This window comes from Somniosus microcephalus, chromosome 4 (assembly GCF_052327205.1).
Source record: "Somniosus microcephalus isolate GS21.2 chromosome 4, FLI_Smic_1.0, whole genome shotgun sequence".
Classification (NCBI taxonomy): domain Eukaryota; kingdom Metazoa; phylum Chordata; class Chondrichthyes; order Squaliformes; family Somniosidae; genus Somniosus; species Somniosus microcephalus.
In genome coordinates this window covers 287,364,742-287,382,040 of record NC_140990.1, presented here as the reverse complement: position 1 = coordinate 287,382,040, position 17,299 = coordinate 287,364,742, and the positions used below count along the sequence as shown (strand labels likewise).

Below are 17,299 nucleotides of genomic sequence, written 5' to 3'. Positions count from 1 at the left end.
GAAGCGTTGACTCTATTTCTCTCACAGAATCACACAGAATCACAGAAACCCCACAGTGCAGATAGAGGCCATTTCGGCCCATCGAGCCTGCACCGACACATATCCCACCCGATCCCCGTAACCCCTACACATCCTACCCTATATCCCTGTAACCCCACGTATTTAATCCCCCTAACACTAAGGGTCAATTTATCATAGCCAATCAACCTAACCCGCACATCTTTGGATTGTGGGGGATATTGCCTGGCCTGCTGAGTTTTTCCGGCATTTTCTGTTGTTATTTCTTCCTTTCTCAATATGTGATCATTTGCTTCCACTGGTGCTAACTGTTGAGCATAATTAAATAGTTTTTTAAATTACATTTTAATGAAGAACCTCACAAATTTCATGTATTTATTCATAAAACAAAATCACGGGCAGGAAAACTGCACAGTAATGATAGAGCAATTAGTGAACATAATGACAGCAACTCAGCTACGTATCATGGAGTCAGCTTTGGTCACTTAGTATGAGTTTAGGACTTAAACCTCAACTTACTATAGCTCAAGGGGGCCGTCCTTTCACATTTGTCAGGTGCTTAGGCATTTCAAGTTGCGCTTAAATAAAAATGTTGTCTCTATGTTACTGTGCACTTACTAGCCTGAGAAAAAAATAATTGAGAAGACACATTTGATTGTGGAGTCCTGTGACTGCAGTGGTTATTCCCTCAAGCAGAAATGATGCAGAAACGTCCCAAAAACTCTCAGTGTCACTGTCATCACGGCCAAGTAATGTACAAGGGGGAATTTTAACTCACTCCGTGCTGCAGGTTTACATATGGGAAGCCTGGCTTCCCACCTAGGAGTTAAAATCCGCCCCCCCCCCCTTCCCCACAAGTGTCTCAGTCTCCCTGGTGGGAGAATTTTAACCCCCAAGGATTGGTGGGTTGGGAGCGGGTGGAAGGTTAAAAAAAAATGTTAATTCTGAAACCGACCTTCAACTCACCCACTTTTAACAGAGGCAGGTTGAGGGCTGGCGACCAATCTGCTCTCGGGAGGCAGGATGGTCAGTAAAATATTTTAAGGAGGCTGCATGCTTCCATTTTAACTGCGTTTTTATTTTAAACTCATGGAGGCCAGGTTTCCCGAGCAGGTAAAAGGAGGCGGGAAGGGCCATGAAGCAAGTGCATTTACAGAACTGTTTGTGGACCAGGAGAAGCAGGAGTGTTTCCCCTGGCCCCCACAAGCTAACCTCTTTACAGACCCCATGATTGGACCCAGTGACTTCCAATTCCTCCAACCTCCTGCAATCTCCGACTGTTCACCCCCTCCAACAATCTCTGACTCCCCCCACCACCCGCAATCTCAGACTGCTCTTCCTCCGATATCCAACTTACACTGCCCCCCCCCCCGCCAAGCGATCTCCTACTTATCTGACACCTGCTCCCCAGTCGCTTACCCACTCGACAGGCAGCCAGACTGTCTATCTGGCTGTCTGTCGGGCGGGAAATCTGTTGAACATGTCCTGAAGTTAATTTCTGCAGGACGTCCAGGAAACCCATACTTCGGGTTTCCCGTCCTGAAATCCTGCCCCCGTCTCGCTCTCTTCACAGCCCTGAGTAAATATTGGGGCCCTGAGGTATGGGAACTTTTTTTTAAATCTGAAGACGAGGACAAGCTTGTCACTTAGGCAAATTCTTCCTCACAATAGTGCACATCACACTATCATGGTGACATCATCAGTCAGGTTGCAAGCTTTATATTAGGAAAAAGTTCTGTTGCTGCTTTAATCCTAATCTAAAATTGTAGATCAATCCGGTAGCAATATTTTTAACTCTGCTCAAAGAATCCATCGCCAAAATAGCACAACATTCTACTGAAATATTGCACTTTATTACAACAAACAATAGAACATTTAAATTATACTTCTGAATGTACTTGACACAGAATTACTAGAGACCAATAAGTTATTGTTGTTGACTAAAACTGTAAGAATGCATTTGCAGTGCAATATTGTCGAAGTAGTCATGGGATAAATGTTTTCAGCAAAGCCCGTCAATCCCATATAGTCAGTAAGTTTCTGAAGAGGCAGTGCAGTGGTTCGGGAAGTTGTCTTTTTTTCTTCAAAGGCAAAATGGAACTTTTCAGCAAAATGTATTGTAGGTATCAGAATGAAATGAATAGACATTTTCTAGCAGCTGTACAATTGTTTTTGCAGGAGCGAGCAATGCGTCTATGCTCGTACTCTGCCAGTAGCAGTGACAACGAGACAGAAGCAGAATTTGGAACAAATGAGAGTGGAACTGGGGGTAAAGAATTATTCAACAAAATGAAGAACAACAAGCATGGTAAACTAATTGTAAAATCTTATATCTTAACCTTAAGGAGTTACCACTTCCTGCAGAAAGAAATGTTCTGGGTGCACGTAAAATTCCCATAATATGGCCTACAGTTTACGGCCTATTTTAATATGTCACATAATTTATTTTTAGGTATCTGTAGCTAAGATTAAACAGCATTTTTCATTAAAGAACAGAGCCCTGAAATTCCTCTGGAGGTTTTTCGGATGGATCTGGGCATGGTGAAACTTCTGCTCGTCCTATGGATGTATTGAAGGAGGCGGACGCAATAAGCATCCGCCAACACTTCCAGCAGAATTTTGCAAAATCCCCCCAAAAATAAAGACCTGGCATAACTGGGTCCTGCCCCATATACCATCCCTGCTCCCCTAGATAACTACAAGAGAAATGCAGGGAACAGCACCAACCGCCGTACATGGCCTTCTTTGACCTCACAAAGGCCTTCGACACCGTCAACCATGAGGGATTATGGAGTGTCCTCCTCAAATTCGGCTGCCCTCAAAAGTTTGTCACCATCCTCCGCCTGCTTCACGACGACATGCAAGCCGTGATCCTGACTAACGGATCCATCACAAACCCAAATCACGTACGGACCAAGGTCAAGCAAGGCTGCGTCATCGCACCAACGCTCTTCTCAATCTTCCTGGCTGCAATGCACCATCTCACCCTCAGTAATCTACAGAACAAACGGGAAACTGTTCAACCTCCGTCGCCTCCAGTCCAGATCCAAGGTCGTCCCATCCTCTGTCGTTGAATTACAGTATGCAAACGATGCTTGCGTCTGCGCACACTCTGAGGCCGAACTCCAAACCATCATCAACACTTTCACTGAGGTGTACGAGAGCATGGGCCTTACACTAAACATCCATAAGACAAAGATCCTCTACCAATCTGCCCCCGCTACACAGTACTGCCCCCCCCGATTATCAAAATCCACGACAAGGCCTTGGACAACGTGAACCACTTTCCATACCTCGGGAGCCTACTGTCAACAAGGGCAGACATCGATGACCAAGTCCAACACCACCTTCAGTGTGCCAGTGGAGCCTTCGGTCACCTGAGGAAGAGAGTGTTTCAAAACCAGGACCTCAAACCCAGCACCAAGCTCATGGTCTAAACAGCAGTAGTGATACCCGCCCTCCTGTATGCTTCAGAATCATGGACCATGCACGGCAGGCACCTCAAAGCACTGGAGAGGTACCACCAATGCTGCCTCCGCAAGATCCTGAAAATCCATTGGCAGGATAGGCGCACCAACGTCAGTGTTCTCGCTCAGGCCAACATCCCCAGCATCGAAGCTTTGACCACGCTCGATCAGCTCTGATGGACGGGCCACATCATTCGCATGCCCGATACGAGACTCCCAAAACAAGCGCTCTACTCGGAGCTCCGACACGGCAAGAGAGCCCCAGATGGGCAGGGGAAACGCTTCAAGGACACCCTCAAAGCCTCCTTGAAAAAGTGCAACATCCCCACCGACACCTGGGAATCCCTGGCCCAGGACCGCACAAAGTGGAGGAGAAGCATCCGGGAAGGCGCCGAACACCTCGAGTCTCTTCGCCGGGAGCAAGCGGAAGCCAAGCGCAAACAGCGGAAGGAGCGCACGTCAACCCAAGCACCCCACCCACCCGCCCCTTCAACCACCATCTGCCCCACCTGTGACAGAGACTGTAGGTCCCGCATTGGACTCATCAGTCACCTGAGAACTTATTTTTAGTGTGGAAGCAAGTCATCCTCGGTTCCGAGGGACTGCCTAAGAAGAAGAAGATAACATAGGAACCATAGTAGGCCATTCAGCCCCTACACTCAACTATAAATGTACAATGTGAGCTGATCAAGGAGCAGAATCCATACTGGGCATTGACTAACCTCAGTACTTTTTAACGAGGCTACTTTATCATGAACATTTAATGGAACTAAAAAGGATAAGTTAAGTAAGTATAAAGTCACACAAATTAAAATGTATTCACTGCTGTTGTGTTGGTGGCTGTGTTGTTTTGAACAAAAAGGCTTCTGAAGCCAAGTGAAGCCATGATCAATATGGGTTTTAAAATGGTGCTCAACCAAACAGAACCCTCCTTTTGACTTTCCCATAATTTAATCATTGACCCTTAAGCGCCACCTTGCTCTCAGAGATAATGTAATATTAAGCTCCATGTTTGTGTTTCGAATTAATCTTTATTTACTGTCTTTCAGGAAGTCAACAGCAGCACATTGACAAGCATCCATGCTACGGAAACCAATCAACAGTTATTAGTTTCTACCGGCCAAATCTATATATGCATTATGGAAAGGAAATGCCTCACTTCAGCGTTAAACAGTTGCATAGTGACTTAAGTAAGGATGGCAAGGTTGGTGATATTCCATGTGTAAGTATATATTTTAATTTATTTGTTTTGTTGATTAGCATAGTTTGTCTTACTAGACATTGTAACATTTCTGTGCATTTAACTATGTGTTCAGATGTCTGACATCTGAAACTTTGAAGTAACTATTACCACCTCACATCTTTCAAAATTATACATGATCTAGAGCTGTGAAAACAAAAGCAAAATACTGGAGATGCTGGAAATCTGAAATAAAAACAAAATGCGGGAAATACAAGGCAGGTCAGGAGAGAGAAGCAGAGTTAACGTTTCAGGTTGATGACCTTTCATCAGAATGGTGAAAATATTGGTGTCTTGCATGTTTTACTGGTAGTATCGGACACGACCAAATCAAAATAATAATCAATGCAGTACCTCATTTTTTGGCTGAGTTGGCATATATTTTCACTGTACATTTGTCTTTAAATGGCTACCATTAATATTTATTTTGTAATAGTAAAATAATGCACCATACAACAGCACATGGTGATATATTTTAGCATAAAATATATCATGATATATTCTCTATTGTAACATTTCTACTGACAACTTAAGCGTTTTGACAACTGCTTGCTTGACCCCATTCTCACTGAACTGTGACCATCCAAATTTCATTCCAGGTACCCATACCAACTGACATTATAAATAGTTACCTCTACTCAGCTGCTGTTCCCGCCCTTTCAAAACTGCCATCATCTCACCCCTCTGCAAAAATACCTGAGACCTCTCTGTCCTTGCAAGCTACTATCCAATCCCCAACCTCTTTTCCTCTCCAACATCCTTGAAATTGTTGTCGCCTCCCTAATCCATGCCTCTCTTTCACATTATTTCCTGCTTGAATCTTTCCAATCAGGTTTCCGCCCCTCACACTGCACAAAATGTCCTGAACAATATTCAAAGTGACAAACAACATTCTTTCTGACTGTGGCCATGATCCATTACCCCTCCCCATCCTCCTCAATCTCTCTGCAGCCTTTGATACTCCAGTGCAGTATGAGGGAGTGCTGTACTGTCGGAGGTGCCGTCTTTCGGATGAGATGTTAAACCAAGGCCCCGTCTGCTCTCTCAGGTGGACGTAAAAGATCTCGTGGCACTATTTTGAAAAAGAGCAGGGGAGTTATCCTCAAGTGTCCTAACCAATATTTATCCCTCAAACTACATAACAAAAACAGATTATCTGGTCATTATCACATTGCTGTTTGTGGGAGCTTGCTGTGCGCAAATTGCCTGCTGCGTTTCCTACATTACAACAGTCCGGTGGTCATGAAAAGCACTATATAAATGCAAGTCTTTCTTTCTTTCCTTCAACACCTCTCCTCTGTTGTCTAGCTCGGTGGGACCACATTACATACATAGGATTACATAGGATGTACGGCACAGAAACAGGCCATTCAGCCCAACCAGTCCATGCCAGCCGTTATGCTCCATATGAGCCTCCTCCCATCTTTCCTCATCTAAATCTACCAGCATAACCCTCTATTCCCTTTTCCCTCATATGTTTGTCTAGCCTCCCCTTCAATGCATCTATACTATTCGCGTCAACCACTCCCTGAGGTAGCGAGTTCCACATTCTCACCACTCTTTGGGTAAAGAAGTTTCTTCTGAATTCCCTATTAGATTTCTTGGTGACTATCTTATATTGATGGCCTCTAGTTATGCTCTTCCCCACAAGTGGAAACATTCTCTCTGTATCCACTCTATCAAAATTTTTCATAATTTTAAAGACCTCTATTAGGTCACCCCTCAGCCTTCTTTTTTCAAGAGAAAAGAGACCCAGCCTGTTCATCCTTTCCTGATATGTATACCCTCGCATTTTATCATCCATGTAAATCTTCTGTGCACCCTCTCCAGTGCCTCTATATCCTTTTTATAATATGGCGACCAGAACTATATGAAGTATGTGTGGTCTAATCGTGGTTCGATACATTCGCTTGGTTCTACTCCTACCTGTCTGATCATAGCCATAGCATCTACAGCAATGGTTTAATCTCCTGCCCCTGCACCATTACCTCCAGGATCCCCAAAAGGATTTATCCTTGGCCCCTTTCGCTTACTCATCTGCATGCTGTCCCCGACAACGTTATCTGCAGACATGGGATCAGCTTCCACATGTAAACTATGATACCTAGCTGTACTTCTCCAGTTCTCTTGAACCTCCACTTTTTGTGTGTTGTCAGACTGCTTGTCCAACATCCAGTTTTGAATGAGCTGCAATTTCCTCCAATTAACCTTATCAAAGAGAGGAATTTCATCCCTACCCCCAGGGCTGTAGCACAAAATAACCAGAATAGTTTTCAGAAATTGCCAGTTGAAAAGCTGACCTTTACCTCCAAATATCCAATAACTTTATCTGTTACTTGGTTAGACTGAACGCACAGGGTTAGAAATATGGTATCATTTAGTCTAGAGTGGAAGGGAGGAAGTTTAATCCCCCAGGACGTGTGGGAGAGGGTTTAAAATGTCAAAAATCAAAAACACGACCCCAACCTGCCTCCAACGTGCCCACTTCCAGTTTTAACGGAGGGGGGTTAGGAGGTGGGCAACTAACCTGCTCTCCAGAGGCAGGTCTGCAATTTCAATATCTTAATGAGGCTGCGTGCCTGAAATTTTACCACAGTTTTAAATTTAAGTGCTGTGGGTTGGGTTTCCCAGGGTGCGGGAAACCTGGCAACTGAAGGTAGGTGGGAACGGCCGAATCCAGCACTTCTTGTGGGCCGGGAGGAGCAGGAGTGCTTCCCTCCAGCCCCCCAAGCTAACCTACTTCTCCCCCCCCCCCCCCAGCTTTTTGACCCCCAACCCACGATCTGACCCCAATCTTCGATCTATCCCCCCGGCCTTTCCGATCTCCTGCACCCCCGCCAACCTTTCAGACCTCTCCTCTCTTGGGAAACGGATAAACTTTTTAAAAATAAGGTCCCGCCGTTAAATTCAGCAGGAACTCCAGGTTAACCGCTTTTCTGGGTTTCCCAGATGCTACAACCTCCTCCTTCTCCGCCTTCCCGTAAATATCAGGGCCAAAGTGTCTCACGATTCAGTCACAGGCTTACACCTTTATCTTCAAATTGATCATATGGAAAAATTTACAAATTTACATTACGTAGATTAACAGACCTCAACAATACAGAAAACTTGAGTGTCTTTAATTTTAAACACATTTGTCGCATTCTTTTATTCAGTTAAATGCTTTAGATAAGTTATTTGTGATACCAAACAGCAAAAGAACAGGAGTAGGCCATTCATCCCCTCAACCCTGTTCTGCCATTCATTTAGATCATGGCTCATCTGTACCTCAACTCCAATTACAGGAAACTTTCTTTTATCCGGCACGGACGGGACCAACGTGGTGCCGGTTCATCAAAAATTCCGGATAACCGAACGCTATAGTAAAAGATAGGGAGAGCTGACAGCTCCGTATAAAGCAACAAACTGTAGAACAATGAACACAAGTTTCAAGCGTCTCTGTAGCTTAGCAACAGCTGCAGCCACACCCTTGCACAGCAACAGATGGAAGAAGGCAAATAAATATGAAGTAAAACCTACTCCTGAATTTTGCCGGTTAACCGACATTTCCGGTTATTTAGGTGCCGGTAAATCAAAAGTTTCCTGTACTCACCTTTATCCCTTAATACCCTTACCTAACAAAAATCTATCCATCTCAATCTTGAAAATTTCAGTTGACCCAGCATCCACATTCTTTTGGATGGAAGGGATTTCCAGATCTCCACTATCCTTTTGTGTAAAAGTGCTTGCTGATTTCACTCCTAAATGGTCTAGCTCTCATTTTTAAATTATGCACCCTTGTTCTAGATTCTCTCACCAGAGGAAATAGTTACCCTATTGAATCCCTTTATCATTTTAAACACCACAATGAGATCACCCCTCTACCTTTCTAAACTCAAGGGAATACAAACCAAGGTTATACAACCTGTCTTCATAATGTACCCCTTTCAATTCAGCAAAATATAAATGGGCTAAACTTAGGAAATGCAAAGAAAATGTCATAAAATCTGTATTCAGTTAATCATGCCATTGAGCCTTTATTTGATGAATATGAGTAAATGACAGACTTTGTAGATTTAGAATATTGAATTGTGCTGCATGAAAGATGAAGGTAACATACTCGCCTAACTTCAGCAACCAAGCGGTTAAATGTTTTTTGCCGTGGCTATTGTTTATATCTCTCACACAGGAATGCAAACTTCATAATGTAGCCCATTGCAATACTAATGATGTGTAATAATGAATAGGAAGCAGTAACATTAAGTAAATATATTATGTTATGATAAAAAATAGGCACTATAAAACTATAACCAAGTATGTAGGCTGCACTTCTGAGAATAATAAGCATGTTGCGATGTTTAAAAGACTGCAGTAGATTTATAGCTTGCCCGACAAAACTCCAACGTTCTGCAAATTTAAAGGGAAATTAAGCAGCAGAGGAAAAAAAACACATTCTTTTGGTAATTAATGTAAGAACTTGTCCAAATCCTTTCTTTCTTTTAAATTCAACATTTATTTTATAGCTGTTGCAAAATTTGTAAAAGTCACTGGAAGAAATTAGTGCTAATATTTGCAAGATGAAGTAAGCAGAACAGCAGCTAGTGAGTAACATGTCCTCCACAACCTTCTGACCTTACTGTCAGACTTATTTCTCCAAAATGCCATTAAACTTCAATGGAAGTTTTTTTTTCTCTCACTCGTATTAAGGCTGAGTTAAGGGACCATCAAAATGGATGCTTTCAAATATAGATTTCACAAGTTAGTTTTACTACCTGATTGCATTGCACAGCTCCCTCTAAAGTATCCCTGCTTGACCTAAAATTGGTAGTTTTCTAATCGTTGATATTGTCCTGTGAAAATTGTACAATGATTTTTCCAGCAGAATACCAACATTGCTGGGATAGGAACGTATTGATCCTTTTATTGAGAATGAATTAACAGGAGTTATTTCCTTTATTAGAATTCAGCATTTAAAGTCTGTGAACACAATTTCGTTGGTGAGTCCTTAATTACTCAGAAAAAGAGCTATTCCCACATTTTTTGGGCGGAATTTCACCCTATAGATTCCTTCTAATAGAGATGTTTGGATGGTAAAGAAGTAGCCACTATAAAAAGTGAATTAATTATGTGTCTGTAATACACTGGTTCTGTAATGCACAAGAGATTTGCCTATCAGTATTTAACTTCTCAGAATGACAAATGGGAAGCACTGACCATGAAAGTATATTGGCTCTGATGCCTGTGTACTTGGTCCAACACAACAAATGTTCTCAGTAATAATTTGTTCACTACAAAAAGATCTATATGGTATTTAAATTGAACTTGCAGGATTTAGAACATTAGGTTTAAAGAAAAATCAAAGGGATAATAATGGTTTGGTGATTACAACAGTAATTTTTCCCTGGCTTGCAAGCTGCCTTCAATTGTAGCAGTATTTTTTAAAATCCAAAATGCATAATCTAAAAACCAAGTATGGATGCCAATTAAACAGGATCTAATTATTGACCATTATGCATTTAGGTGTTTAATAAAAAGCTGAAGACAGACTAAGTTAATACTACTCATCAACAGAGAAATACCTATGAGGTGGTAGCTATAGACCATGGGGGAGAAATACAAATCATGGCTGCCCATTTCTCTGGTGTAAAATCAGTGTTAGACTGCCGAACTGCGTGTCATGATCTGCCACTTCCAAACTGCACCAGAAGTGCGCCGGACACCACATTGACTCAGACAACTTTTAGTCGTCCAGGGCACTCAACTGAAGCAGGCGTTAGGCTCCCTAAATATGCAAATTTTGATCCTAGGCCAATTGTAGGATCCCGAATATTAAAATTCAGGTACAAATGGGTGGAGCTTGGACAGCGTATGCACCATCTGGTTGTACCAGGCATTGAGCCGCCTAACCAGCAATCCTTAACAAAACTGCTGGAGGCCACTCAATTAAAAGACCAGTACATTTTTTTTATTTTTGTGGGCCCAGGAGCAACAGAAATGCTCCTCCTGGGGCCACAAAACAAGTCCAGTGTGCTGCTGGCACACTCAAGTTTACTACTGATTTTCTCCCCTCCCAGACCCGACCAGCCAGCCGGCTCAGTATAGGAGCAGACCAATTTCCCACCCTCCTCGCCCGGCTTGTTTTGTGGGTAAATTGAATTTCTCAGCACGCTTCCTAATGAAGCATTTTGTAAGCAGCTACTGCTAACTTATCTGATCGGAAATTCCGCCAATAGGCAACCAGGACTTCCATGTGAAACCAGCGGGAGTCTAATATAATTGTGCAAATCGGGGTCCTGCACTGGTTTAAGGACCCAAATGCCACTTTGCTATCATTCTACAACCTGCCTACAATCCATGGTAGTACAAGTCAGGAGGGTGACATTTTCATTGACATTTAAAGGGATCCTCAACTGCTGTTAAGTAAATCACTCAAACTTTTTTCTGCTGTTTGACTTGGGTAAAGTGGAGGCACAGATCTGGTTGTATCGCATTTCTGCCAGTGATTGTGGGTTTCTCAAAGGAGTCATGAGCCAACTATTCAGAGGATAGCCCTTGACCCGGAACTGCCAGCCTCTGACGTGATGTGCAGGAAGTGATACATTTTGGTAGAAAGAATTAAGAGAGGCAATATAAACTAAAGGGTACAATCCTAAAGGGGGTGCATAAACAGAGAGACCTGGGGGTATATGTGCACAAATCGTTGAAGGTGGCAGGGCAGGTTGAGAAAGTGGTTAAAAAGGCTTACGGAATCCTGGGCTTCATGAGTAGAGGCATAGAGTACAAAAGCAAGGAAGTTATGATGAACCTGTATAAAACACTGGTTCAGACTCAACTGGAGTATTGTGTCCAATTCTGGACACTGCACTTTAGGAAGGATGTGAAGGCCTTAGAAAGGGTGCAGAAAAGATTTACGAGAATGATTCCTGGGATGAGGGACTTAAGTTACGTGGATAGACTGGAGAAGCTGGGGTTGTTCTCCTTAGAGCAGAGAAGATTGAGAGGAGATTTGATAGAGGTGTTCAAAATCATGAGGGGTCTAGACAGAGTAGATAGAGAGAAACTGTTCCCATTGGCAGAAGGGTCGAGAATCAGAGGACACAGATTTAAGGTGATTGGCAGACAAAATAAAGGAGACATGAGGAAAAACTTTTTTATGCAGCGAGTGGTTATGCTCTGGAATGCACTGCCTGAAAGAGTGGTGGAGGCAGACTCAATCACGGCTTTCAAAATAGAATTGGATAAGTACCTGAAGGAAAAAAATGTGCAGGGCTACGGAGAAAGGGCGGGGGAGTGGGACTAGCTGAAGTGCTCTTGCAGAGACCCAGCACGGGCTCGACGGGCCAAATGGCCTTCTTCCGTGCTGTAACCATTCTATGATTCTAAAGATTGGGGGATGGAAGGCTGTAACTTGAAGGCCATGACAGCTTCCAGGATAGCAGGCAAAGACTTGCGTGGTGCACTGCTGGTCATTACACACCAGTTGGACATTGAGACAGTGGAAGCTCTTGCGATTTATGTATGCAATGGGGTCTTCCAAGGGAGTCTGCAAGGTGATGTGGGCACAGTCAATGATGCCCTGGGGGAAGACAGCAATTTGTACAAACCCCAGAGCCTCATCCTGCTGCTGCTGTTTGTCCATGGGGAAAGTGATAAATGTGTTTTCTCTGAAAAACATGGCATTGGTCACTTGCCTGATGCGAGCATGGACTGCTGACTGACTGATGTCTCCTGCTGCAACCTGGAAGGAGCGGAGGCAAAGAAATTCAGGGCAGCAGTGACTTTGACTACCACAGGCAATGCTAGTTTTGGCAATTGGCTGCAGGTCTTGCAACAGGAGGTGACACAACTCTGGAGATGCTCAGGCTCCTTGTGCAGTGATCATCTGATAACTGCAGGTATAATGATTTAGTCTATACACTCTGGGACGGGAAGGATTCCTGTGAGCTCTCATGCTGACTGTTTTGGATTAGCTCATGCCCTTCAAGATGCTGCCTTATATTATCCCACTTTCAAATGCTTTCCCAACAGTGGAAGGAAGATTTATTAGGTCTATAATTTGATGGTTCATCCCTTGTCCCTTTTTGAAGATGGGAATCACATTTGCTATTTTCCAATCCTGTGTCCAATCAACGCTGCAAAATATCCGTGAGAGAACTTACAATTGTTTGAGCCGATTCTTCCAGAATCCTGGGATGAAAGTTGTCAGAGCCAGGAGGATTACCTATCTTGAGTTTCAACAACCTCATCAATATGTCCTCTCTTGTGATTTTAAAATGTTTCAGTCTACATTCACCTTGTACCCCCAATTCTGCCATTTCTTCCCCCATTTCTTTAGTGAACACTGATGATAAATAACAGTTAAGTACTTCAGCAAATTCTCTATCTTTGGACTTTCCCAATGTTATTTTTAGTAGGCACCCTTTGTTTACTCCTGACATATTTGAGGAATGCTTTACTGTTCTGCTTTGTTTTTCCAGCTATTTTTTCCTTGTGATCCCTCCTTGCAGGTCTTATCAGTTTCTTGGTATTCCTCATCTTATTTTTATTGATCTCCTTATCCCTATCCTTTCTTGAACATTTAAACATTTTGTATGGTTTCTATTTCTCTCTAATACATTTCATAAATTTGTTAATAAACCAAGTTTAACCCATCCACTGACTTAAACATTCACTTCCTCCACCACTGGCGTACCGTGGCTGCAGTGTGTACTATCTACAAGATGCACTGCAGCAACTCGCCAAGGCTTCTTCGGCAGCACCTCCCAAACCCGCGACCTCTTCCACCTAGAAGGACAAGGGCAGCAGCTGCATGGGATCACCATCACCTCCAAGTTCCCCTCCAAGTCATACACCATCCTGACTTGAACATATATCGGCGATCCTTCATCGTCACTGGATCATATTTCATGGAACTCCCAACCTAACAGCACTGTGGGAGTACATTCACCACATGAACTGCAGTGGTTCAAGAAGGCGGCTCACCTCCTCCTTCTCGAGGGGAACTAGGGATGGGTAATAAATGCTGTCCTTGTCAGAGACGCCCGCATCCTGAGAATTTTTTTTTTTTTAAACTGATCTTACCCTTTTACAGTATTCTGTCCTGATTTATTTCAGCAATAAATTTATTTTGCATCCTAAAACCTACCCCTTTGACACTATTCCACTCTCCTTCCACATCTTTTCCTTCCAGTATCATTCCCATTTTACCATCCCCATGCAATCTTTCCTACCCTTAAAATCAGCTTGTTTAAATTCTAGCTTTTTAAGTGGCTTCCTTTTGTTTTCTACTCTCATCTCTAAACCTGAATATCGGAGCATTATGGTCAATGGTTCTCAAATGTTCCCTTACTTCTGCTTTGCTTATTGTTCCCTCTTCACTTGTTAACACTAAATCCCATCTTCCATTAATCTCTTGTGGTTTCCTTAAAGTATTCTGATTGAGGTAGTCACCGAGTCATAGGGGGAAAAATTGGGTCGCGCCCCCTTTGGGGAGCCAACTTCGCCGGGGCGCTACTCCCGAAAAAATTAGCACCCCCGCGACCAAAATTCACTGGTAGCGCCCAAAGAGGGAGGCAGGGTACCACTGGAAGCGCCCCGCCTCACTCTAGGGGCGCTGTGAGTGAATATCATGGCACTACGTGCTGCAGTGCCATGCTCTGCGGCAGGTCACGCCATGGTACTGCAGGTCTTCCTCCCCTTATTAAAGGGGAGGGGCCTAGCGCAGCGTGACCTGGGGTCCACCAGGGATCACAGTGCCAGCAAAAGAGCCAGGCGCTCAAGAGAAGTGTCGGGCTCACAGAGCGCAGTCGGCACCCCGCGGGGGGGGGAGGGGGGAGGGAGGGGCTGCAGAGGAGGCCAGGGATGGCAGAGGGGGCAGGTGCTGGCAGGCGACCAGCAACAAAAATGGCCGCCCGACACCTCCCCTTTAATTTGCGCTGCCCCGGCCCCCTCTGCAGCCCCCTGACCCCGTCGGACATAGCGTCTGGCGGTAAGTCAGGGGGCGATACCAAAGATTGTGGTCGGGGCACGAGCGGGGCGCTGCACACGGCAATGACATCTTCGCCAGCAACGCAGTGCCGCGGGGTGCTAACGGTTACCGCCACCGCTAACCTCCCGCTGAATTTCACGCGAGGCGTTGGTGGCGCCACGCCTGGGCGCTAGTTGCTTTGCGCCCTAATTCGCATCCAAATTTTTAGGCCAGAGTCATAACGGCACAGAAGGAGGTAATTCAGCCCATCGAGTCCGTGCCGGCTCTCTGTAGAGCAATCCAGTCAGTCCCATTCCCCCGCTCTATCGCTGTAGCCCTACAAGTTTATTTCCCTGAAGTGCCTAGCCAGTCTCCCCTTGAAAACATTGAGGCCTAGAAATTCGGTTTTGGCGCAGCGAGGGCTTTAGCGCCGGAAGTTAGTGCCGGCGCTAAGTTCCCCTGCGCGCGTCAAAAATTCAGTAGCGCCGTGCCCAAACGGCTGCCGGCGCTACTGAGGGGTCTCAGCGCCTCAAAGCTGGCGCCACGCGCCGCATTGCGGCGCTATTCCGGCGCTGCGGCGCCCGCTGTGGTGCGGCAGGCTCGGGAAGTGCAGGCCTCCTCCTTCCGTTAAGGAGGAGCTGCCTGCACCCGGCCGCGGCCCGCGATAATCTTTTTAAAAATGAGCCCGGCACCTCGGACAAGTGCCGGGCTTGCTTCTGTTCCGGGGGGGGGGGGAAGTCCGGGGAGGGAGCTGCGGCCAGGCGGCCGGCGGGAAAGCGGCCGGCCGCCGCGGGGCCTTTAATGCGCCGGCGCAAAGTTCTGTAAGGCACCTCGGCCAGAACGTTGCTTGCGGCTGCCACGGGCGAGGCGGCCGCAACTCAATTTCCGAGTTCAGGCGGGTTACCATGGCAACCGGGACGCTGCGCACACCGATGACGTCATCGGTGCCGGCGCAGCGCTACCGGCCTAACGCCGATTTAGGGCCCCTGTCAATTTCTAAACTGGCCATAACTTCGGCGCTAGGCCCTCTAGCGCCTCAAAAGCGGCGCTAAGGCCAGTGAATTTCTAGGCCTGAGTGTCTCCGCTTCCACCACTTCCGTCAGCAGCGAGATCCAGGTCCTCACCACTCGCTGCATAAAAAAGTTTTTCCTCACATCCCCCCTGTATCTCTTGCCCAAAACCTTAAATCTGTGCCCCCTAGTCCCTGTACCATCAACTAGTGGGAACAGCCTTTCCCTGTCTAGCCTATCCAAACCCATCATAATCTTGTACACCTCTATCAAATCACCCCACAACCTCCTTTGCTCGAATAAAAACAAATCCAACTTCTCCAACTTGTCCTTGTAGCTAAGATCCCCCATCCTCGGAACCATTCTGGTAAATCTCCTCTGCACCCTCTCAAGGACCTTCACATCCTTCCTAAAGTGTGGTGACCAGAACTGGACGCAATACTCCAGTTGTGGCCTAACCAGCGCTTTATAAAGGTTCAGCATAACTTTTCTACTTTTGTACTCAATGTGATGAAATATTCCATTCATCACTGCCTGTGACTGTGGTCGGTTTCAGTGTCATTTCCCTTCCCCCAGTCCTCATTGTATTGTTTGCTGGAATGTGCTGTGTGTGTAGGGAAGGGTCAAGGATGTCTCGGAGCGGGTGCAGAGCATTCTGAAGGGGGAGGGGGATCAGCCAGTTGTCGTGGTACATGTAGGTACCAACGATGTAGGTAAAAAGAGGGAGGAGGTCCTACAAGCTGAATTTAGGGAGTTAGGAGCTAAATTGAAAAGTAGGACCTCAAAGGTAGTAATCTCTGGATTGCTACCAGTGCCACGAGCTAATAAGTTTAGAGAGAGTAAGATAGATAAGCTAAATACGTGGCTTGAGCAGTGGTGCAAGGGAGAGGGATTTAAATTCTTGAGGCATTGGAACCAGTTCTTGGGGAGGAGTGACCTGTACCAAGGGGACGGTCTACACCTGAACTGTGAGGGAGCCGATGTCCTCGGGGTAATATTTTCTAGGGCGGTTCGGGAGGATTTAAACTAATTTGGCAGGGGGATGGGAACCTAGGTAGTGGAAAAGAGGGAAGTCATATGAAGTCAGAAATAGATGGTAGAAAGGTGAGAAGCAATAAGCAAAGGAGAGAAACACAAAGGGCCAAACTAATTCATAATGAGAGTGTGAAAAAAGCAAGCCTGAAGGCTTTGTATCTTAATGCTAGAAGCATTAGGAACAAGGTGGATGAATTAGTTGTGGAAATAGAGGTAAACAAGTATGATTTGATTGGGATTACAGAAACGTGGCTGCAGGATGGGCAAGGCTGGGAACTTAACATCCAGGGATATACAATATTTAGGAAGGATCGGCAAAAAGGTAGGGGAGGTGGGGTAGCATTACTGGTAAAGGAGGGGATTAATGCAATGGAAAGGAAGGATATTAACTCGGATGAAACGGAATCTGTATGGGTAGAAATGAGAAATAGCAAGGGGAGGAAAACGTTAGTGGGTGTGATATATAGGCCTCCAAATAGTAATATGGAGGTGAGGGAAGGCATAAAAAGGGAAATTAGAGAAGCGTGCGATAAGAGCACAGCTGTCATCATGGGTGACTTTAATTTACATATTGATTGGACTA

The 17,299-nt window shown here is 45.1% G+C and overlaps 1 protein-coding gene across 3 annotated transcripts in view; it reads left to right on the top strand.

Annotated features, from left to right (window-relative positions):
* Nucleotides 1-17,299, top strand: part of LOC147120530 (nck-associated protein 5-like) — a 974,633-nt gene that overhangs the window by 900,654 nt on the left and 56,680 nt on the right. For all 3 annotated transcript variants that reach the window (XM_085986588.1, XM_085986589.1, XM_085986590.1), the window contains 2 exons: nt 2,197-2,326; nt 4,535-4,707. In XM_085986588.1, the coding sequence (XP_085842714.1) occupies nt 2,197-2,326; nt 4,535-4,707 (303 nt within the window). The remainder of the gene's footprint in view (nt 1-2,196; nt 2,327-4,534; nt 4,708-17,299) is intronic.